This window comes from Balaenoptera borealis (assembly GCF_965194805.1).
Source record: "Balaenoptera borealis genome assembly, chromosome: 3".
Classification (NCBI taxonomy): Eukaryota; Metazoa; Chordata; class Mammalia; order Artiodactyla; family Balaenopteridae; genus Balaenoptera; species Balaenoptera borealis.
Genome location: NC_138866.1, coordinates 107,012,204 through 107,034,435, shown reverse-complemented (window position 1 = coordinate 107,034,435; position 22,232 = coordinate 107,012,204). Strand labels below are relative to the sequence as shown.

General features: G+C 46.8%; 1 protein-coding gene and 1 long non-coding RNA gene across 3 annotated transcripts in view; both read right to left on the bottom strand.

Moving 5' to 3' along the window:
- The window catches only part of LOC309626862, an 844,624-nt gene that overhangs the window by 138,995 nt on the left and 683,397 nt on the right, over positions 1–22,232 (bottom strand). The gene's annotated exons all lie outside the window — the stretch shown is intronic.
- LIPC (lipase C, hepatic type) overlaps positions 1–22,232 on the bottom strand; it is a 177,675-nt gene that overhangs the window by 13,021 nt on the left and 142,422 nt on the right. For both annotated transcript variants that reach the window (XM_082388132.1, XM_082388133.1), the window contains 5 exons: positions 15,625–15,812; positions 11,790–11,972; positions 11,097–11,214; positions 8,578–8,811; positions 6,005–6,250 (listed from right to left, as the gene is read on the bottom strand). In XM_082388132.1, coding sequence (XP_082244258.1) covers positions 6,005–6,250; positions 8,578–8,811; positions 11,097–11,214; positions 11,790–11,972; positions 15,625–15,812 — 969 coding nt within the window. The remainder of the gene's footprint in view (positions 1–6,004; positions 6,251–8,577; positions 8,812–11,096; positions 11,215–11,789; positions 11,973–15,624; positions 15,813–22,232) is intronic.

The window sequence follows — 22,232 nt, the reverse complement described above, 5'->3', positions numbered from 1 at the left end:
GAATCCCTTTTAACCTGCACTAGGAAAGCCACTTGTGGGGAGAAATCTTGAAATTAATTTTTTAAAATACATAAGAGACTTTCATGTTCAGATCTAATTATTTGTTCTTATTTTGGATTTTGTAAGTGTTTTTCCTTAAAAAAAGAAAAAAGACAATTTGCTTCTTATTCCTCCCCCCCACCCCCCAGGACAATGATGCTGTTACAAAGATTAAGGGAAAAAGGGTGAATAATTTTTCTCACTTTACCTTATGGCATGTTTAATAAGGATTTTAAAAAATGATTTAGGGAAATGCTTTTGATCCTGTGACTGCAAGGAGGCCAGCACAACGTGTTCCTCAGTTCAGGCAGGAGAAATTATTTCAGGTCTTAAAGATGAAAAGCATGAAATAGTCTATTAACCCTGAATGAGATCAGGCAAAATCAAACCTGGAGCAGAGATGTGAGGCCTCTGGAGATTCTCTTCACCAGAGAGTCTGCCTGGGGTTCAGAGACCCTAAAAACCCTGGATCCTAATCTTGTGTGGACCCCACTGGTGCCACTTAAAAAAAAAAAAAGTTTCTTTTTACAAGGTAGCCACTGTGAGCACCAGGTTATGGAATTTACAAAAAGGGAATATTTTTTTCCTTTTTTTTTTGTCTCATGGAAAAAATGATTCTGAATCATTAGGTACTGGCCCTGGGAGACACTATGACTCTTTACAAACATCAAAGAGGCCTTTTTTGTTTTGAATGTATAGATTTTTTTCTCATGGAGATGGTAAGAATGAGATCTCGTGTTTTCTTGCAGCACCAAGGTCTTCTTCCTAGATCTCAAATGCCTCTAACCTGAGAGGAAGGCTGAACATCATGGAACTGAGAGGCCCAATGATGGTCTTATGCAGGGGGTTAATGTACGAGCAGCCAGCACTAGCAGGGGCTGGTTGAACGAACTCAGAACAGGCTCAAGGGAAGTCGAGAAGGGGTTTTATAAGCCTATGTGTGTGTGCGTGTATGTACTTAGGTTGGGGACTAAATTTGGGCTCAACAGTACTGCCCCATTTACGTGATGCTGATGTCACAAGATTGGATGCTTGCCCCTTCTATGGGTAGTTTCCTCCTCTGCTGGGGGTGGAGATGGGGGAGCGTGTGTGTATGTGTGTATGTGTGGGAAGGCCAGGGAGTATTGTGTTGTGTGTGTGTATGGGATGGAAATAAGCACCCCTGACTGAGAGATAGGAGCCTCCTGGTACCATCAAGAGGTCTTGAGCCCTCATCAGCTTTCTGGACCTCAGTTTCCTCATCTGTAAAACGGGTATTAAAAGCCCTCTCACGGGGTTGTTGTGAGGATGTGATGAGATGGTATGTAAAAGTGCCTGGCTTCTAGAAGGTGTCGACCATCCTATGTGCAGGACTGACCAGCACAGTGGGCAGAGTGAGTCCACCCCCAGGTGCCAGGGTTAGTGGTTCTCCCTCATGCCGGTCCACACACAGTCACTTCGTGGCTGAAGAAACTGAGGCCCACATAGGTTTTGCCACAGGGTCAAGGTCATATAGGTGGTTGGCAGCAAAGCCAAATTCTGGACACTCCTTATCCCAATCCCAAGCCTCTGCTCTCTCTACTACACCCATTGCTTCTCTGGAATTCTCCCTGGAAATCAGTGAAAACCTTCCAAAGAAGTAGCTGAGAAAAGCCAAAGACAAACAGACTCCCCAGGTCACAGTTTGGCTGGTTATCTCACCAACCAGAAGAGCGCTCTCATCAGCTGGAGCGAGTTCCCACCGGGGCCCAGAGTGCAGGGGGAGAGTGCAGGCAGCGGAGGATGGGGAAGAGAGGCGAGACTCAGAAAGAGGAGCCCAAGAGGAGGGATGACTCAGGAGTGAGCTGTCAGTGAACGGGCCTCGGTCCTACACTTAGGAGGCCGTGTGGAGTGAAAAGAACAAGGGCCATGGAATCGGGGAGACCTGGGGTCAAACACTACGTTTGCTCCTCACTAACTGTGTGACTTTGGGAAGGTGATTTTAGCCTCTCTGAATCTCAATTTATTTATTTGGAAAATTAGGCATAATCAATCCACCCCCCGCCCCTTCCATCTTTGCCTCTCTCTCTGTCTGTAGGTTGTTGTGAGGATTAAATGATACATGAGATAATTGATGCAACACATCCAACGTGGTGTCTGGACAGAGTAAGCCCCCCTGAGTGCTGCTTCCTTCTCTTCCACACAGTTACCTCCTCTAACTGCTATGAGGATTAAGTTAGATAAGATGCTTGCTAAGCAGGACTTCATACAGGTTTGTTTCCCAACCCCTTCTCTTAAAAAAAAAAAAAAAAAAAAAAAAAAAAAAAAGGGCTCCCAAACTAGCAAAGGTTCCTCCTGAGAGAGAGAATGGAAGTAGGCGATAAATTGCCTCATTTCACTCAGCGACTGTTTCCCAATTCTCTTCTGCTACTGCTGTCCTCTTCAGCGTTTACCCGAGTTCTGGCGTACGGTTGTAGAAAACAGATCCTTTGATGGTTTTGTCAAAATATCTTGGGAGCCAGAGGAATGAGGGCCAAGTTAGTCATCCTTTGTGCAGCTACAATCGGGAGGGGATGTTTATCTTGCCCAGCCAGACCCTGCACTAAAATATATAGTACAATTAGATGTCCTTGAAAAATATGGATTGTGGGTTCTCTGTAACCAGGGTTGGGCAAGTCTGTTCCTTTATGAATCTATAAGTATTCATCAAATGCTGGAGGTGGCCACTGAAATAGACTCTGGGGGCCCAAGTCACAGATGATCGTGGCCATGATGGGTGAAGAAGGGTGCAGTTATGGTGGCCTAGATTAAAGACTTGATGCCAGCACCATCAATAGAACTTTCTGGATGGAAATGGTCTATTTCTGAACTCTCTGATATGGCAGCCACATATTTGAGCGTTTGAAATGTGGCTAGTATGACTGAGGATTCAAGTTTGTGATTTTATTTTAAGTAATTTATATAGCCACATAAGGTTAGCAGCGACCATATAGGGCGATGTAGCATTATACAGACTGCAGCATCCCACGAGCAGCTGCTTTCACATAGGTGCGAGTCTCATTTGGGCATAATTTCCAGCTGTACCCAGGGTAGCTTGATGTGACCGCAGGGATATGACTCCCCACCAGTGAGTCAAATTAGGCTGAGCAGATTAGGACTTTGCTCCCTGGAAGGGCTGAGGTGGATCTGGGGAGAATCTGGAAGGCCCAGAGAAAAGCAGGGTGCAGTGCAGGCTGCAGCCCGTCACTGGAATCTGTCTGGGGCTGGAGGTTTGGGTTCGGACCAGTTTCAGGCAGTCTTGTCTCATAGTCCCATCTCCATATCACTGGCCCCATAGATCTTATCTTCATTGGATATCCCTGGAGCAAGATGAGACGCTGGTGATAAAGAGACCCAAGTGTTGTTGTTAGGGGAACTACTGACCGAAATGGCCCACCCTGGCCAGACCCTAGAGTAACCATTTGCATGAGTTATCTTACAACATGAGGTCCTGGTAAGGAACGTGGAGCTAACAAGCCACCACCAACTGAAAGAATTTGGGAAAGGTCAAAAGGAGAGAGGAGACACCAGTCCATGTGTCCTACCAACCTCCCAGAATCCTTCTCACTGGAATCCATCTTGGCTGAGCAATGCGTGCACCACCAGGAAAGACCCTGAGTCAGAATGATTGGCCAGAGACAAGCCGGAAACTAACCCCATCACCATAAAACCCAAGACTGCGAGCCATGTGGCACGGCAGTTCTCCTGGGTTCCCTTACCCTGCTGCTCTCTGCCCGGACACCCCTTCCCAATAAAGTCTCTTGCTTTGTCAGCACGTGTGTCTCCCTGGACAGTTCATTTCCGAGGGTTAGGCAAGAGCCCACTCTCGGGCCCTGGAAGGGGTCCCCCTTCCTGCAACATTGTCTCCAAGGGACTCATCATCTGTCTTCCTGGGACAGCATTTAGCATGCAGCTTGTGGGAGGGGGTTGGTCTCCCCTGAGGCCCCCTGAGGGAGGGCCTCTGCCTACCCTGGCTCTATTTATGCTTGAAGAATAAATGATGGCCTGGCACAGTGGCTTTGGCAGCTGCTGGGTGAGATAGTGATGCCCTAATGCGATTCCTTGGTCCTCCTTCACAGGAAAGGGGTCCCTGTGAGTTCACACCAGCACCGTGTGGTGATTGGGCATCTGGGGTCCTGGGCAAAGGGAAAAACTCAGCCTGGCTTGTGCCTACCGCTCTTCCCTCCCCCTCTTCCTTCTCTTGACGCTCTCGCCTCCCTCCCCCATCTCCACGCCCCCCAGGAGATGACCTCGGGCAGGACCCAGTCCCTCATTTCAGATGCACAGCCCTGCCCTGGAAGGTGAAAAATGATGCTCTTTCTTTCCAGCCAACCGCAAGGAGAAAGCAAGATCCTCCCCCACCTCTCCTCCTTCCCTCGCCCCCATAGACAGACCATGGGCAGGTTACCAAGGTAAAAATCACTAGACTAGTTTTTTGCAGGCCTGGGTCTAAATGCCGGCTCTGCCCCCAAGAATTCCTCTTGTGTCCCTGGGCAAATGATTCTCCTGCATCTGGGCCTCTGTTATCCCATCTGTGAAATGGTGGAGTTGAACAGTTTTTTGAAATGCTAACATTCCAGGATTAAAGTAGATCTGGTAAAATGTGATTATCTGAGAGGCTTAATCACTCCAGGCAGCTTTGCCATTTAAAAGAGGAGCTGGTTAGCTCGAATGAGTGTCTAATTGGCAGCCTGCAGCGGGGGCGCTCCCTGAAGCAGGAGGCCTTCCAAATCCCCTCACCGTGCCATGGGTGTCACTGGGTTCCGCCACCCCTCAAGGACAGACAGCTGAGGGGACCCTCTGCGCCTCAGGGAATAAAGATCCCGCCCTCGCTCCAAGTGCTCTCAGAAGCTATCAGACGCTCCATCTGATTTCTGTCATTCCTGGGACTCAGGAAAGGGAAATCTGGCTGGAGAGCAAAAGTTCAGATAAACAGAAGAATCCTGTGCCTAAAAAATAAGCCGCCTGGGAGCTTGAACTTGGGAGTGTGGTAATGAACGGAACACCAGCCTGGGAGTCAGAGGGACCTGGGTTCCAGGCCTCCTTCCAGGCTAACCCTGCCAACCTCGCTTGGCTGCTGTGGGCACCATGAGGAGTTGATGGATACATGTAATGGTTTTGTGTAAAACGCGGTGCAAAGGCAAAGTGCTACTGACAGCGTGTTCACCTTCTGCATACAAATATCTGCACGGTAACAAGCAAACAGCACCAGGCTTCTCCCAGTGACGTGAGCATGTGCTGTGAACAGTAAGATGCTAAATCATTCCAGAGCTGTTTTAAGGATTAGGCAGAAATGTTAAAGGCAACAGATGTTGGCTTGTTCCCTCCAGGAGGATTTAGGCTTTAGTGGAGTATTTCTCTGCTGGCTTCAGCCCAAGTCATGGCCACAGCCCTTTCTCTGACCTCCTGTTCAACCCAGCAAGAAGAAGGGGCTCAGTTTCTCCCCTGAGGTTGAGAAGCGGAACTTCTTCTAGGGAGGGCCTCAATAGGACAATGATCTCTTGTAAGACGAGCTGATTCAAACGTTAGGGGAAATGAGGAAGCACAGATACAGCGTGGAGCCCAGGTTTTTCCTGAAAGCCATGAGCAGAGATGAAAGCACTGGCTTCCAGTCTGAGTTTGGGGAAGTCTCCAGGGCCCTGTACAATGAGGCCTGGGTGGTCAAGGTAATTGCTCAAGGCCTTCTGGATCTAGTATTCTAGGGGACCATGATATTGGATGAAGTACAGCCAACCCAAGGATTGTTCCAGAAAGTATCAACCTTTCTCCTCCAGCACTTGGCAGTGGGGAAGCCACATTCTTGGGTAAAGAGAGAGGCTGTGTCATCATCACGGTCTAGAATCTGTGCAGGGTCAAAACCACTAAAATAACAGAGCCTGAAGTAGTTCCAGCAAAAGACTTCAGGGAACTTCTGAACCTTCAGACAAGTGGCTGCATTCTGCCCTTCTGAAGGCTCTCCTGCACTCACCTTTGAACGGGGATTGGGCTCGAGTCACCAGGAAGAGGCTCTTGCTCTTCTTGCTTTGCTGCTCCTGGCGGGCATAGTAGCCCAGCGTGTTGCAGCGGCCCTTCTTGCAGCTCAGGCACAGGCCCTGGCTGAAGCTGTCCATGTCCTTGCACGGGTAGGCTGTGCTCTGCATATCAGCATGCAGCAAGGAGTCGATGAAGAGGTGCACCGACCGCTCGTGGGCACATTTGATGGTCTGGGTGATGGCTGGAACACAGGGCAAGAAGGACATTAGCATCCCTTTATCTGAAGGATCACCTTGTTTCTCAGTGCAGAGTACCAGCACATCAGGAAGGAGGAGGAGAGTGCTGAGGTCAACCCGCTGACTACAGTGGGTGTGATAACTGACTGAACACTACACAAAGGGTAGACCCCCTGCAGTCACTTAGTGCGGAGGCATCATCTCAGGCTCCAGGGGGCTGCTGAGGGCACCCTGTATGTTACAGTAGGTGTTTTAATAGGAGCCCCAAGTCACTAAGAAAATATTGAATTATTTAAGCAAGTGGGGTATTGTAATTCATTTTGGAAATATTTTCATCTCAAATGGTTAAAAATGCACAATTGCTGATGCTTTAAGGGTGAGTTAGCAGAACAGCCTTGTGCGGAATGCCTCTTTTCTTAATAAAGCTGGGTAAACCAGCGCCCAGGCAATCTTGGGACTTGGCTCATGGTCTGGTGAGAGCTGAGGCCTCCCCCACCATGTCTGCCTTCTGTCCCAAAGCAGCCACTGCATGCCCTAAGATAACTGGCCTGTACAACCAGCATGGGGATTGGCTTCAAGAAGGACATATCCCAGTGACCAGGTCTGAATGGGCCTAACCCAAAACAAGTTTAGCAGGTTTATATACCAAGGATTTTGACCTTTTTTGGGGGGGGGTTGTTTTTGGGTCTCCAAATCTTAACAATCTTTAGTAAAGTTTTCTCTAGGAATGTTGAGGAACCACCACGAGATGTGATAAGAACCTCATGTGAAGGTGGAGCACGGGTAACTTTGCCAAAAGCTGTTTGCCCAGGATTAGTCATCTCAGTTCTTGGTCACTAGGGGCTATATTTGTTGAGCACTCACTATTCGGCAGGTACTACACTGAATGCCTCCCCAGATCTTCAATACAGCTCCTTGAGGCAGCTGTTACAAGTGAGGAAACTGAGTTTCAAAGACATTCACTCACTCACTCAAGCTCACCTAGCCAGGAGGTGGTGAGGATGGTAAAGCAGTTACCAACTGACCAAGTTAACATGTTCACCCCAGAATGGGATCATTTGCAAACATAAGGGTGAAGAAAACTGAGAAAAACCATACCAAGGGTGGGCAAGGTAAATAAATATCCTTGGTTCCATCATTCTGAAGTGTAGCATAAAAGATAAAATGGCAGTAATTGGTCAGAGATGCATTTACCAGGCAACTAGCTAATAAACACCATCCTAGGGGTCTGTGTTGAGCTTAGGGAGGGTGTAAATCTGGGAAGAGGGCTGGATGGTCACCAGGAACTGCTGGTGACTAGAGGGCGATGACTGGAGAGAAATGTAAGGAATGATAAGGGGAAGTTCCCAGAAGGTTCTCTCAGGCGTGGCCGGGTGGAAAGCTGGGAGTCCAGCCAAAATGAGATAGTATCCAGTGTGAAGGTCATTCTGATACAGGAGACGTGAAGGTGGTGATGTAATCACGAGATAGTGTGTGCTCAGCTCAGTTTCAGATGATTGGGGCATGATGGTGGTATGTGGGGGTCGGGTGGGGGGGTCTCCAGTTGGCTTAGAGTGAGTTGGCATGTCTTAATCAGGATATTATTTTACAATAATGAGAAACTTGGAATGCCTATGAAATGTATGGTTTTTGCTCACATTTCTGTTCTTTAATCCAGGGCCTGTTATCAATGTGCGTGTTAATGTTTTGGTTTTAGGGTTTGAGAGAGAAGGGGGATCACAACCCAGATAATGCCATATTCAGTTTCTGCCCTGAGACAAAGGAAGTCACAAGGACCTATTTAGAGCTGAACATCTAATTGGAAGAATCTCAATAATGAATGTCCTGTAGGGTCAGCTGATTAAACCTCACGGGGGTTGGAAGAGTTCTTCCCACTCTTGTGAGACCAAGGATCAAGAAACCATGATCTATTAAGTGGATCATCATAGGGCCCAGAATAGACGAAGCCCCCTGAGTGAGGAAGGTTCCAGAGAAAGAGGAAGAACCACAGACATCAGGGCTCAACTTTCAGAAGGGCTGATACCCCGGGAGAGACTTCGCTGGGTACACTGAGTGGGGTAAGAAGCGGGGACTCCTAGTGGTGCCCCTCAGCTCATCCTCAGCACCTGAGCTCCAGGGACCACTGCCTGTGAAGAGGAAGGGCTTGGGGGGAGCGGGAGCCCTCACCTACTCCCACAGGCCCCCTCTCTGGGTGGACTTGGTGACCATTCACCCTGGGCCCCACCCTTGCCACACTCTTCTCAGAATCTTGCAGATTAGACACCACTGGATCCAGAGACCCCATCAGTTGTGGGGAATGTAAACCAGCGTAGGCTAGTGTCTTCTTTCTCACCGTTCAAGCCGTGCTTGGCGATATGTTTGTAGAGCTCTAGGAAGTGGCATCCAGGCTGGTAGGAGCCCCCGTTGGGGTAGAAGTCATAGTGTGCTATGGGCTGTTTGATGCCCACACTCAGGCCCATGTGCTCCTGGGTAAAGGTGTGAATGGCATCCACGAAATTGGCGTCATCTGGTGAAAGCCGGTCATTGGGGGAAGCCCTTTTAAACAAAAGTCCCGCAGCATCCAGCCCTAACAGGAAAGCAAGGGGAAGGGTTAGGTCAGAGCAAGAGGAGAGGAGAAGAAATGCTCTTTTTACCTTTTTCATGTTATTACACATTCATGAGCTAGCAGGAAGAAGAAAATCCTAGGGCAGAAAATCCTAGGGCATCTCTCGAAAATCTTGCCATAACTTTTTCGCAGTAAAACTGTAGTAATTCATGGCACTAAAAATCGGACACGGGCTGGTTATTATCTATGGCGAAAAGAGGTTGGCAGGACCTATCCAGTGGTAGAAATAAGGTTATAAGGGAATGCTTGATTTATTTAAGCCAATCAATTTTAAGTACCTCTCAAGCTACTTTCAAGAGCATCTGTTTGCATATAAGAAAACCACTGTGCTTATTTTAAGTAGTTCTAACTTATCCATCAAAGAAAGAATTTATTTGCCTGCATGGTGTCAGTAATTTCCCTAAACAAGCTGGCTTTTCCCTACACTACTGTCATTTCATTGGAATGTTCAGAACCGCCTTGGGACATTACTGTTCTCTGGGAAAAATGTTGTGAGCAAATAGGACTGCTCACAGCTCTGGTCCTTAAATGACAGATATGTTTGCATGAGACAAGTGGCAGCTCCTGGCTGATGGTAGCTGGGAAGTATTTATGCACTCAAGGTTTTTTTCTCTGTCTTTCTTCCTTTACCTTCTCTGGAGGACCCTTTGTTGTCCCGTATCAGTCCTGGCTTCCATCACTGTTGGGGGTGAAGGAATTGACAGGGGACCATGACAGTCCCTGCTCTCTAGCCCTCACCCGTAGTTACAAACAAAGGAAGTGATTTATATTCCTTTCTTCGTCAGGCTGACTATGAGATGACAACAGAGTAACTAGAGGTCCTGTTGCTTCTGATATGTGTGGGCCTGGCTAATAATGCCTGATGTGGCCCGTGACACCAGCCGGCGTGGAGAGGGTCCTGGGCCCAGTGCCGCCTCTCTGCAGTTCTGACTTAGCCTTCTAGGCCTGGTTTGTCTGTGAAGGACCTCACTGGACTTCTGTGGAAGGTTCTTGTGTGGGAGGTCTGCTCACCCCCAGGCTACTGAGTGTTAAATCATGGAGGGCGCCAAATACTGATCCATGGATCAGGCCTCCCCCGTCACCAGCAAGATGAAAAAAAAAAAAAAAAAGGACCAGAAAATGAGTTCTCATCAGGACAAATTTGCTTCGTTTAAATGTCTGCCATTATCCCTATCATTTTTCAGTGTTAAAATAAATCTCTTCTTTTATGAAGGAATGGTAATAGTAGATAGTAGTTGCCAAAAATGTTCTTTCTTGATAAAATAAAAGGTCACAGCAATGTTATTCATCTTACATTTTGTTTGAATTGTTTTCGCTTGTGAAATATTGTTTTAGGCTGATGGGTCTTGAAGGATGAGCAGGAGTTTGGTAGGGAGACTAGGGCTTGGTTTTCCAGGCAAAGGGAAAAGTGACTGCAAAGGCCCAGAAGCACAAAAGGCCATGGCACGTTTGTAGAGTGGAGAAAAATCTAGTGTCACAGAAACCTAGAACTACAAGAAGGGAACAATGTGGGAGGAGAAGCTGGAGAGCTCTGGGGACACTACACTGAGAAGGGCCTTGTTTGGGCCTCCTGAGTTTTACCCTGTAGGAATCAGTGGGCCTCAGGGACTTGGCTGATGAGGCGTGTTCTTCTGACTGTGACTCTGGGGCAGCAGGGGGCTATGAGGTTTGTGTCAGGGCAGCCTGGTAGGAAAGGCCTTCTTGTGTGTCTTCAGCTCTTCCTGGGTATCTAGGGGCCTTTCCAAGGTGGCATAGAGCTTGGGGTGAGGTTTGTGGTGCAGAGATCCCTCCCTCAATCCAAACGGGCCCCAGAGTAGGACCCACGTGTTTCACAAAAGTGAAAACTGAGGTACAAGCATGGCTGTTACAGCAAATTTAGGGCTGTCATTCTTTAACTCACGTTGGGCTTTTAAAAGTATAGGTTGAAAAATAAACTCTTTCCTGCTACAAAAGTGTACACAAAATCTCCTTTTTAGGACCTATTTGGCAAGACTGTGAGAGACCTTTGTTTGAGAAAAGGCAATAGGAAGTGAGGCTGTGATTTGCTCTAAATTCTCTTGGAACAGCAGTCTATGACAGCAGTCATGTTTGAAATAAATAGTGCTATAAGTCCTCCTGTGAACTCTAATACAGCTTGAAGGAAGCTGGGGGTGGCTTAATTATGAGACCGTTGGAAAAGCAGGTCCTTGCTCCACGCCCCCGTGCAGCTGTGAAGATTATAGCTGTTAGTTATCAGGTGTGGTTACCTGTAATTCTCCCAATCTTGTGCTTTCCGCTCATGTAACTGCCAGCGAATCCTGAGACGTGTGCACCCAGGCTGTACCCAATTAGATGAACATTGCTTGGAGAAAAGTGAACAGATTCCTGGAAGACAGCGGTGAGATGGTTTCAGGAGGGGAGAGAGCTGCCTGGATAAAAGCCTTTTGTGGGTGCAGCCTGTTCTAGGCTCCCTCTGTTCTTTGTGCCTGATCACAAGTAAGGTGCTCAACTCCTGCTCAGGACCCCAACTGGCTTCTCACCTTGCTGACTCTGTCCTGTTTCCTTTCAGGCTCAGCTACCTGGGTCCCTGCCTGGTGATGCTGCCTCCTGTCTGCCCATTTTTACCTGGATGTTAATTCCTTGCAGGAGTGATCTCATTCATGTGTGTGGGAGTTTGATAGCTTATAGGGTGTGTTTAGATCCCTTAGCACATCCAAAGAGGTGAGCATAAAAGGAACAGTGGATGGAGTAGTGGGGGCAGATGATTCTATAAAATAGGGCTTTAAGGGAGGCATTTGAGAGACCGCTCGGGGTCTGGTCTCTGTCCCATGCCTTCCCATTCCTGTGAGCTTAGCAGAAGTAGTTCTCCCGTCTGGGTTGCTCTAGGAGACCAGCTTAATTCACTCAGTCTTAGAGGAAGGGAGAGGACGGGAGAGAAGGGAGGTCAGGGCAGGTCTCACCTCCAGCCACTGGAGAAGGGCCGCGATCTCCTGGCCGACAAGGCGGGTGTTGCGGACAGCAATGGAATAGTGGGTGTGGGCCAGGGTGACCCATTCTGCCAGCCCCACGTTGACTGGTTGGGCCAGCTGAGACTTCAGCGCTGCCACCATCTGCCAGATCCAGTTTTCCAGCGAGGCTTCCATCTGAGGGTGGAACCACAGGGTCATCAGCTTCCCAGGGAGGGAGGGGGGAGTGCTGTGCTAGCTCCCTCTATCTGCCTGCTCACCTCTTTCCTTCTCCAACTCTGGGCTCATGATGGGTCCTTCTCTCCAAGAGAAAGGGCTTAACCTGGGGCTTCTCAACCTCAGCACCATTGACATTTGGGGCCAGATATTTCTTGGCTGTGGGAGCTGTCCTGTGCACGGTAGGATGTTTAGCCGCATCCTTGCCTCCATCCAAGAGAGGCCAGCAGCACCCCTCTCCACCCCCTCCCCAAGCTGTGAAGACCAAAAATGTCTCTGGACTTTCCAAATGTCCCCCGGGGGGCTACCCCCAGCCCTACCTGTGCTGCTGCACCTCTGGGTCACACCTACTGTGTGCTGCTTGCCTTAGAGGGGGTAGGACTGTGAGCTGGAACACAGTAGGAACTCAATAACAATTGAGTTGACTCATTATGGAGAACTGTTCTGTGTATGTTCCTCGTTTGAGAGCCAATTTGCAGGGCACTCCTGAAGGGTTCACAGCGCAAAGATGTTTGTGCTGTGTCTGGAAGGATAAGTAGGAGTTCTCACGGAAGAATCCAGGTGGGCAGGTGAGTGTGGCGGCGGTGGGTGAGGGTATCTAGGGCACTCCAGGCGGAGGAAGAGCATGTGCAGAGGTGCAGAACCACAGAAGGGCAGTGTGGTCTGTCTGGGGAGAGGAGAAAAGTCGGGTGTAATTGAAGACGAGAACACAGAGGTGAAGCTGGACAGCAGTACTGATGGTTTGGCTTGTGAGTCTGGGGTAAGATGTATTCATTTAATAAATGTCTTTCTACCCAGTACCTTCTACGTGGATGTAACACCTTGAGTTCAAATCCAGACTCTCCTAGTTACTAGCTGAGTGACCTTGGGCAAGTTATTTAACTTTTCAGTGCCCCAGTTTCCTTGTCTGGAAAATGGGGATAATAATAGGGTCCTCCTTCCAGGATTGCTGTGAAGATGAGATAAGTTAATAGATGTAAAGCATTTAGCGCCTGGAACATAGTGAGGACTCAGTAAATGTTAGTTATTGCAGCTGCTGCTGTTGTCATTATTATTATTATTATTACCAGCAATAGTAGATATATTCCAATCTGCACAAGATTTTGAAAACAAAGAACTCATTCTAGTAAAAGGATCCTTGTAAGAGGACCCTGCTATCTTCATGTCTGTAAACAAGATATGAAGTCAGCCATTACTTCAGCTAACAAATATTTTTGGAGCACCTAATATATAATGGATCCTGTCCGGCAAGAGATGAGGGAAGGGATACTCTAGGCAGAAGTCACAGCCTGAGCCAAGAGGAGAGAAGTCATGTGGAAGGAGCTATAAGCAGAGGTAAGGAGGAGGCAGGGAGAGTGGCAGTGGAGGCAGGGAGAGCTGGCCCTGCTGTTTGTAAAGCTCTCAGCTCAGGTCGCTACCTCAAGTCAGTTACCAAGTCCCCAGCTCTGTTCTCCCCAAAGCTCTGCTCTGGATGCACTCCCTCCTTCCCAATTTCTTTTCTCTTTTTCTCTTGTAAGGGAAGGTCCCTTTGGCTAAAGCAGCTGAAGAGATGGAATGTTCTTCCCTTACGATGACTGGCCTTCTAATAATCCATCTTTACCCCCTCCGCTCCCATGGGAAAGCTTTCCATGTCTGATCTTTTTTTTTGGCTGTGCCATTCAGCTTGTGGGATATTAGTTCCCTGACCAAGGCTTGAACCCGGGCAACCACAGTGAAAGCGCCGAATCCTAACCACTGGACCACCAGAGAACTCCCTCCATGTCTGATCTTTAGTTTCCTTTAAGATAGGTTTCATCTCAGGGTTCTACCCTCTGCCTCCAATTCCATGATTTTTTTTTTTTTTTTTTAAAGAAACAGGGATGGAGCTCCTAGCTTAGCTAGAGAGAGCCGCAGTGAGGATATTGCCGTGTGAGGCCTGCTGTGTGATGGGGACACTGCCAAACCCATCCTTGACAAAGGCTTGATGTAATGGAGTCTTTGACAGTGTGGGCTTTGGAGCATGAGGGTTCTAGTTTTGGCGTTCTGTCTCCTGAGGGCTGTGTGACTGTGGTAGCTGCTTGACCTCTCTGAGCTGCAGTTTCCTCATTTGAGAGATGAGACTAACTCAAGTGGCCGTGTAGGGAGGAGGGAGGATTAAATGAGCTGATGTCTGATGTAAATGGCTTAGCTCCTATAGGGCCTCATCTGTGTTAGGTCTTTTCTCTAGGGGCAGGAAAGTCCCTACCACCTTCACTGTCAACCCTGTGCTGTGGTGGAACACCCCCCCGCCCTTCCATAGGGTGGGGCTCCTTTAAATCCTAGGAGGAAGCTGCTGGCAGGCTACAGGAGCCTCTGTGCTTTTCTGGGATGGCAAACCCACCTTGTGGCTATACCCACATGGCGTCATGTGGTTCCCATTACCCCATCAGGCCAGGCATGGGGTCTGTTTTGTTCATGTGGAGGGTATGAGTGAATACATGTTGAAAGAGTGGTGGTGGGCCGATGGGCTCAATTTGCTCTCTAAGCTAGGATAGACGGGGGTTGCAGAGTATTTTTCAATTAGATGGTAGGGAAAGGGTTTCAAGTCATGAAATAGATCCCAGATTTCTGGAGGTTTCACAGTATGAACCAAGCTTCAAATCCTGGGTGGCCTAGAAACCAGTAAGGCAGAATTTCTTCTTGGAAACTTTTGTTTGACTTCAATCATTGCCCACAATATTCTTTTCCCCCTTCTTCCACAGTAATAGAATTTTAGCATCACTAAAAAGCTACACTTTCTCTAAGAGGCTACATATCTCAACCACCTTTCCCTCTAGGTATGGGCAAATGGATGTAATTGGAAGCATTTCACAGATGCTTCTGGGAAGCTAACCTAAGAAAACACACTTGTATACCAAAAGCCATTGAATTGTACACTTTAAATGGATGAATTTTATGGTATAATGTGAATTATACCTCAATATAGTTGTTTTTTAAAAACCCTGCTTTTTTACTTTTTTGTGTTTACATTTTACTACCTTGTGCTACCTGGGATGCAGATGTGATAGCTAGTGCTCTAGCTGCCATCTTGGACCATACTCTAAGGATAGCAGAATAGTGAGCAGGGAATAAGCTGGGTCCTTGAGGACTTCAGTGACCAAAGCTGTTTATTCAGTTTTGGATTACATATACTGGACTGTTGTATGAAATGGAAAAAAACTTCTGTTTTATTTGAACTACTGCCAATTTGGATTCCTGTTATTTGCAGCTGAATTTAACCCTTACAAATATAATATTTTATTGGGAGACTGTCTTCTGGCTTCCTACCTCCTCTTGGGAAACATGCAGATTCACCTTCATGAACTGCAATCTCTTATGGGCCCTTATGTGCCGTGTGACCTTTTTGAGCCACATTTTATTATCTGAAATGTGGAGATAATTATACTTTCTCTGCCCTGCTTACTCATGAAATTGAGATAATCAATAAGATAATGTGTGGGGAAGCACTTGGAAAGTTAGAATGTACTTTAAAAGTATTATGCATGAAGTTGTTATCACCAGCTCCCTATCTTTTTATTACAATTGAACACACTAGGGAGGGAAACAAAAGAAAATGTAAAAGTACAGAGAAAAAAGGCATGTCAGCATTTCCTACCAACCACCCGTGGACTATCATCACCAGAGGCAGAGAGGAGTTGAAGCCGCACTGCTGTAACGTGTCTGAGTGATTGAGCCGAATCTGACAGCCCTTATCGGTTTCTTCTTTAAAGAGCAGAAATCTGGTTCTTGTCTCCTGTGATGTTTCCTTTGTTTCAATGGCTCGAGATCTCCTTCCAAATGACTCTGGAAGATAAAATTGGAGACAGTGTTTAACCTGGCACCGGTTCCACCTCTGCCAGCTCTGGGACAACCCAAAAGTTTCTAAGAGCACTAGGCAGTGGGGTTACTGCAAGGTGCTGGAGGTAGGCATGGGCTGTGGCTTTGGGGAACCCCAAAGAGCATTTTATTTCCAGCAGAATGGCCATTTCTTTCCTGGGAGATGATGGAGGGTGACCTAGGAGGACCCCACATAGAGGTGGAGAGGACCAGATCCTCCATCCTGCCATCCCAGTGACTACAGGATCAGCCAGTCAGACACTAGAGTAACTCCAGGACAGTGGGAATATGGGAGAGGCAATTGGGACTGAGGTTCAGAGAGGATAAGTATTTCGCCCAAAATCGTGATGCCAATAAGTGGTAGGATTTGGACCCTGTCTCTCTGACTCCAATTCCCTACATCCCTATGCTAGGGAGACAGCACATGGAGCATCTTAGTTTGATGACACTATGCATTCTCTCCTGTGGCTCAACCTGTTCTCACACGTAGTCTTGCATTGACCAGGTAGGACTGGGGTGGGGAGGATCACAGAGGGAGTGGTGGATTCTGCCTGATGGGGAGTGGCATTCAGGGAAACTGATGCTCATGCTGGCCCTGAGGGATCAATGAGGGCTTGTGTGTATGTGTGAGTGGGTGGAAGGAGTAGGGCTTTCCGAGCTGAGGGAACAGCTGAGTAAGGGCTCAGAGGCGGGGGACCTTGTGGGTGGAAGGAAGCCGAAGGCTGGGAAGCCAGAGTGTGGGGGGCCCCTGGATGCTGAGGAGTCTGGACTTTATGCTCTAGATGATAAGATGCTGCTAAAGAGTTTTCAGCAGAAAAGGATAAATGAATATCCACCCGGAATCTTTCATAGACTGTGTGAGGGTGGGGTAGGGAGAAAAAGATTGTTTTTTATGATTACGCCTTCTGTTGTTTTCCTGAAAGGCTATCTAGCTTCTCTTTGTGGGGAGCCTCACCCTGACTCTGAGACACTTTGTGGAGGATGGGCAGTCACCCAACTCTTTGAGGCAGCCCAACAGCTGTCAAGACCATGATGTCAGTCAGAGATACAGCTGGGTGGAGCCTGAGGGAGGTGCCATGTTCCCCAGGTGTGGCATCCCAAGATGGGTGACATCTTTTCTGCTAAGATTAGGAATCAGACCAAGAGCTGGGGGAGGATGCTCTCACAGCCCGTTCCAGCCGAGGGTGGGCTCCCCTGTGGCCGAGGGGCAGACACAAGGCCATACCAGTATTTTTGATCAGTGAACTCAATTCAGCCCAGTTACTAAGAACCCTGATCATTCTTTCTGAGCATAAAGTCATTCAGGCTTCTCAGACAATAAGCCTTGGGCTTTTGGTTTCAGGGGACAGCAGGACAGAGAGATGATGAAACTACAAAGTGCAAGGGGAGGTATTAATGAAACCAATTTTCCTACCCAAAGGTTATTAATTTGAAAGGTTATTAATTCCCAGCAGAGGGCAATGATTTTTCACTATGATGACAGAATGAAATGCATCATATTTTATTAAAAGGAGATGAGAATGAGAATCTGAGTAACTTCTCTGAGATAAGAAAATTTCTGCCGCCCAGTTTGACTTTCCCAAGCTTAGAGACTATCTGAGCTGGTCCTCATTCCTGAAAGCATAATCCCAGATCGTCCTCCCCATCTTATTGCATGCACTGCCCCCCTGGTCTCTAAGTCAGAAACCTGGATGTCATCTTACACTGTTTTAGCAGCCACCCAATCAGTCCAAAGCTTCAGGTTCCCAAATATCCCTAGAATCCAGTGCCCTAGCTCAGGTGCACACTGTTTCTTGCTTGGTTTATTGCCACAGCTTCCTAACTGGTCTCTCTCTGTTCAATCTCACCACCCTCCCTCACACTGCTGCTCAAAGAATCTTTCTAGAACAGAAATGACTATTATACCCGTTAGTATCTTTAAGCTTCTTGGTATTGCAGCCAAGTCCATCACCTGAATGATGATCCCTCATCCCTCAAATCATCCCCTCTCTATGCTCTCCTGCTACCCCAGACTGCCACTAGTTCCCCCCATTGCCATTTCACATCCCTGCATCTTTGCACTCTCGCTTCCCTCTCTGCTGCTCCCCTCTGGTCCATTTGTTAAAATGGAACTCAGACATCACCCCCTCCAGGAAGCTGTCTCCTCTAACCAGAGGTAATTACTTCCTCTTGCTGCCAGCACCGTATTGGACCCCTGATCCTAAGGTAATTTATTTGTTTGGATGCGTGGTGTTTCCTCCACCAGGCTGTGAACTCACGGAGGACAGAGCTGAGGATGATTAATAAGTGATTAGTGCGTGATGTGGTATTCTGTGGGGTCCAGGTCTCAGATCAAAGGCTATCATTCGATTTGTCAGCCCTTTATGAATTGGAGCTCAAGGTAACTAATTTTCTTTTATTCAGTGACCGAATAGCTATATCTTCCTTCATTTCAGGATAGCTGACTTGAATGCTAAAAAGTCTATATGAAAATAAAATGGGGATAGATATAATACCCATCTTGTGAAGTCATTACAAGGATTAAATAAGATGGTATTTGTAAAGAGCACGGAACAATGCCTGGCACATAATTAGACCCACATAAATGTGTGTTGTTAAAATAAGTACAGATTGGAGCATCCAGCGTCTTGCATTTTTGATCTGTGAAATTCTTTCTTTCTGTGAAAATTTATCCCAGTTACCCTGGATTTAGCTGGGAGAATCAGCTCTGGCCCCAGTGCCTGGGGCCTCAGGTCTGTTCAGGAGAGTCCTAGGGAAAAAGAGTTGTCAGATGGAAAGGCTCACAAACACCTGGACTGACCTGAGCTCTCCCTTTTCTTCCTCGGAGCTTGGTTTTCTTTCAGCATATGTGTGAGTGAGGAGGTTGTGTATATATTAATTCATTCATTTACTTCCTCAACAAATACTTACTAAGCATATATTATTATATTATGCCCTGAGCCCTGACTAGGTACCGGTCGGAGGCAAATAGGGCCTGACGTCTGTGTTTCAGGAGTCCCCAGTCCAGTGGGAAAGAAAGCGTGACAGTCAGCCATCACATGAGGTTGCTGTGAGTACTGCTGTGCAGTGACGTCCTGAGTAGGGGCTTTAGGGACGATGCCAAGAGAAGATAAGGCGTCAGTTGAGTCTGGAAGGATGAAAGATTCTTTAGGTGCTCATATCTAGGAGAAATTTTTGAAGAAAGTGGGGCTCTGGTGCCTAAAAATATAAGATTTGGTGGAGGACCTGAGCACTGAAGGGCTGCTGTGGGGAAGAGGGCCTAGGATTCTTTTGCGGAGCTCCAGGAGATAGAAACAGAGTCAAAAGATGGGCATGACATGGAAGGAAAATTTTGACTTTAAGTGGTTCTTGAAAATTCATAGTTGAAGAAATTGGGACAAAGAGAAAATAAAGGTGGCAAAACAACAAAGACAGAAATGTTAATAGATTAGCAACCTAAACTGCACACTCTGTGATCATATAAGGTTGCAGAAGATGGGCCACAGATTTTGTTTTGAGCTTCCTATTGGCCAAATCAAAGAGGGAAACAGGAGCAGTTATAGAATTCATGCTGTCCAGTTGCTCATACTTTTCTGGTCCTGAAGCCTGAGATGGTTTTCCGGTGGGTTATTGTAAAAAGAGGCCATTGCATGAGGCAGGGACCATTGTCTTGAATACTATTCCTATGAAATATACAGCAGCAAGATTTATGTGGTTGACTCAGAGTGCAATGCAGTCCTCAATGGAAGCAGTACCCATAGCACCAAACAGCGTTTAAGTCACAGTGAGTCTCTGTAAGACTCTTCGCTGTAATCCAGCAGCAGTCCTATGACTGAAGGAGGCGAGGGCTACTTTAGGTCACATTTTGGGTGGAAGGAGTAGTCCCCAAGTGTCTGAGCCTCCATGGGAGCAGAGTTTGATTGACCCCTTCACAGAACACATAGAATACTGGAGCATCCTTAGGCAAGCCACAGCTTCAAGGATGCAGTACTGTGACTCACACCCAAAAGTATACCAAAATCTCTTTCCTAGGCTTTAGCCCTGCCCATAACAGGCTCTTGACAGGGCTTCTCTACCTGGGTATGCTTTTGACACTGCAAACCCAGTGAGGCCAAAGTGAATTTATTTTCTTTCCTCCCAACCTTCTTCTTCCTTTCTTTCTACATTTCCTATTGTGGTTTGTGACACCGTCATTTGTCCATGCTGTTGCTCAAGCTAGAAAGCTTAAGAGCTGTCCTGGAATACCCTCTCTGTCCCCTTGGTAACCCACTAGGGTCACCAAATTCTGAGGACACAGTCTCAGGGTTATCTTCTCTGCCCCCTGCCACTGACTTAGTCTGGGAACTCACAGTTGTTTTCGTATTAGTTGTGATATGGTAGTAGACTCTTAACTGTTTTTTATTTTGTCTATATGTAGAATTAATACATGTTCATTGTAGATATACAATCTGAAAAATGCTGAAATGAATAAAGAATCTCACTACTCAGAAAAACACACAAGTAATATTTGGAGTATTTCCTTCCAGTCTATTCTTATGGATATATTTGTTTCATAGATGTTTGTTTGGAGTGTCTATAATTGAGATCATATTATGTGAATGGTTTTATATCCCTCTTTACCTGTCATGATAATTTTCTTACAGCATTAGAAATTCTTTAAAAACATGCTTTTGAAAAGTGGAATAGGGCTTCCCTGGTGGTGCAAAGGTTGAAAATCCACCTGCCAATGCAGGGGACATGGATTCGAGCCCTGGTCCGGGAAGATCCCACATGCCACGGAGCAACTAAGCCCGTGCACCACAACTACTGAGGCTGCGCTCTAGAGCCTGTGAGCCACAACTACTAGCCTGCATGCCACAACTACTGAAGCCCGTGTGCCTAGAGCCGGTGCTCTGCAACAAGAGAAGCCACTGCAATGAGAAGCCCGTGCACCGCAACGAAAAGTAGCCCTCGCTCGCCACAACTAGACAAAAGCCCGCAGCAACGAAGACCCAATGCAGCCAAAAATAAATAAGTAAATAAATAAATGTATTAAAAAAAAAAAGAAAAGTGACATAGTTTGTTTCATTATTGTTGGACATTTAGGTTGTTTCCTGTTTTCTTTTTTTTTCCTATTACTAGCAATGCTCTGATGACCATCTTTATAAATAAATCTTTGTCTGAATCTGTGAGTGTTTTTTTAGTAAAGATTCCCCAAAGTAGAATCATTCGCTTCTTAGGGGTGATCTTATTTATATCTCTTTATATATGCATATATATCCAAATTGATATTCAGCACTTTTAAAGCTAATATTTACTGAGTGCTTTCTCTGTGCCAGGCACTTTTCTAGCAGTCTTATTTGTATGAACTTATTTAAACCTCACAACTCGTGAGTAAGCAGTTAGTAAAATCCAATGATTTCATTATGAGTGAGGAAATTTGTCCTAATTGTATCGGATAGGAGCTTTTCCTTCTTCAGGCATGTCTTCTGAAATCGTCATTTTTCTCATGTCTTTAGAAGAGCTAAAGACACACCAATGATAAGAATCTGGAGATAAGGCTGTGATTTTGAGAGGGAGAATATCAACTAAGGTAGGCAGTCAAAGCCTTCAGAGGGAGTCAACCCCTATAACCTGGAAAGCAAGTTGATGGGCTGGAGAGGCTTGGGGTTGCCCTCTGCATGACAGCAACTTCCTGGGACAGCAAAACTTCCTCAGAATTAGTCAGAAGGAAAAGCTGGGTGCAGCCATTACATTTCTAATATTAGATTCCTTGCAGCAAGTGATTTCTCTATTCCTAAGTCAGCCACCAGGTTTGAGGGTTCCTAAAATTTCATACAAGAATAAATTATTTCATTTTCTTTTGGGTAAGGACGTCATTAGGTGGATGACTGCAGGCGACTGAACTGGCTTAGAGGAGAACCAAGGATTCTCCAGTAAAAGGCCCCGAGAGGAGTCAGGACCTGTCTTCTGCCTGTGATGCCTGCGCTGGGTGCTTTTGCTCAGTTCCATGTTTGTCAAGTACCACCCATGTATTAGCTTGTGCTGAGGACACAAGTGCATGACAGGAGCCACAGGTATTAACATGCCTCCTGCCACAGAGCTGTTTGTGAAATTTCTTCACATTCTTATTTTTTTCTTTAAAGATTTATTATTTATTTATTATTATTATTTTTTAAATTTCTTTTTGGCTGCATTGGGTCTTAGTTGCAGCACGCGGGATCTTCGTTGAGGCACGCAGGATCTTTTGTTGCTGCGTGCCGGCTTCTCTCTAGGTGTGGCGCATGGGTTCCAGAGCACGTGGGCTCTAGTTGAAGTGCTCGAGCTCAGTAGTTGTGGCACGTGGGCTTAACTGCCCCGCAGCATGTGGGATCTTAGTTCCCTGAGCAGGGATTGAACCCGCATCCCCTGCATCGCAAGGCGGATTCT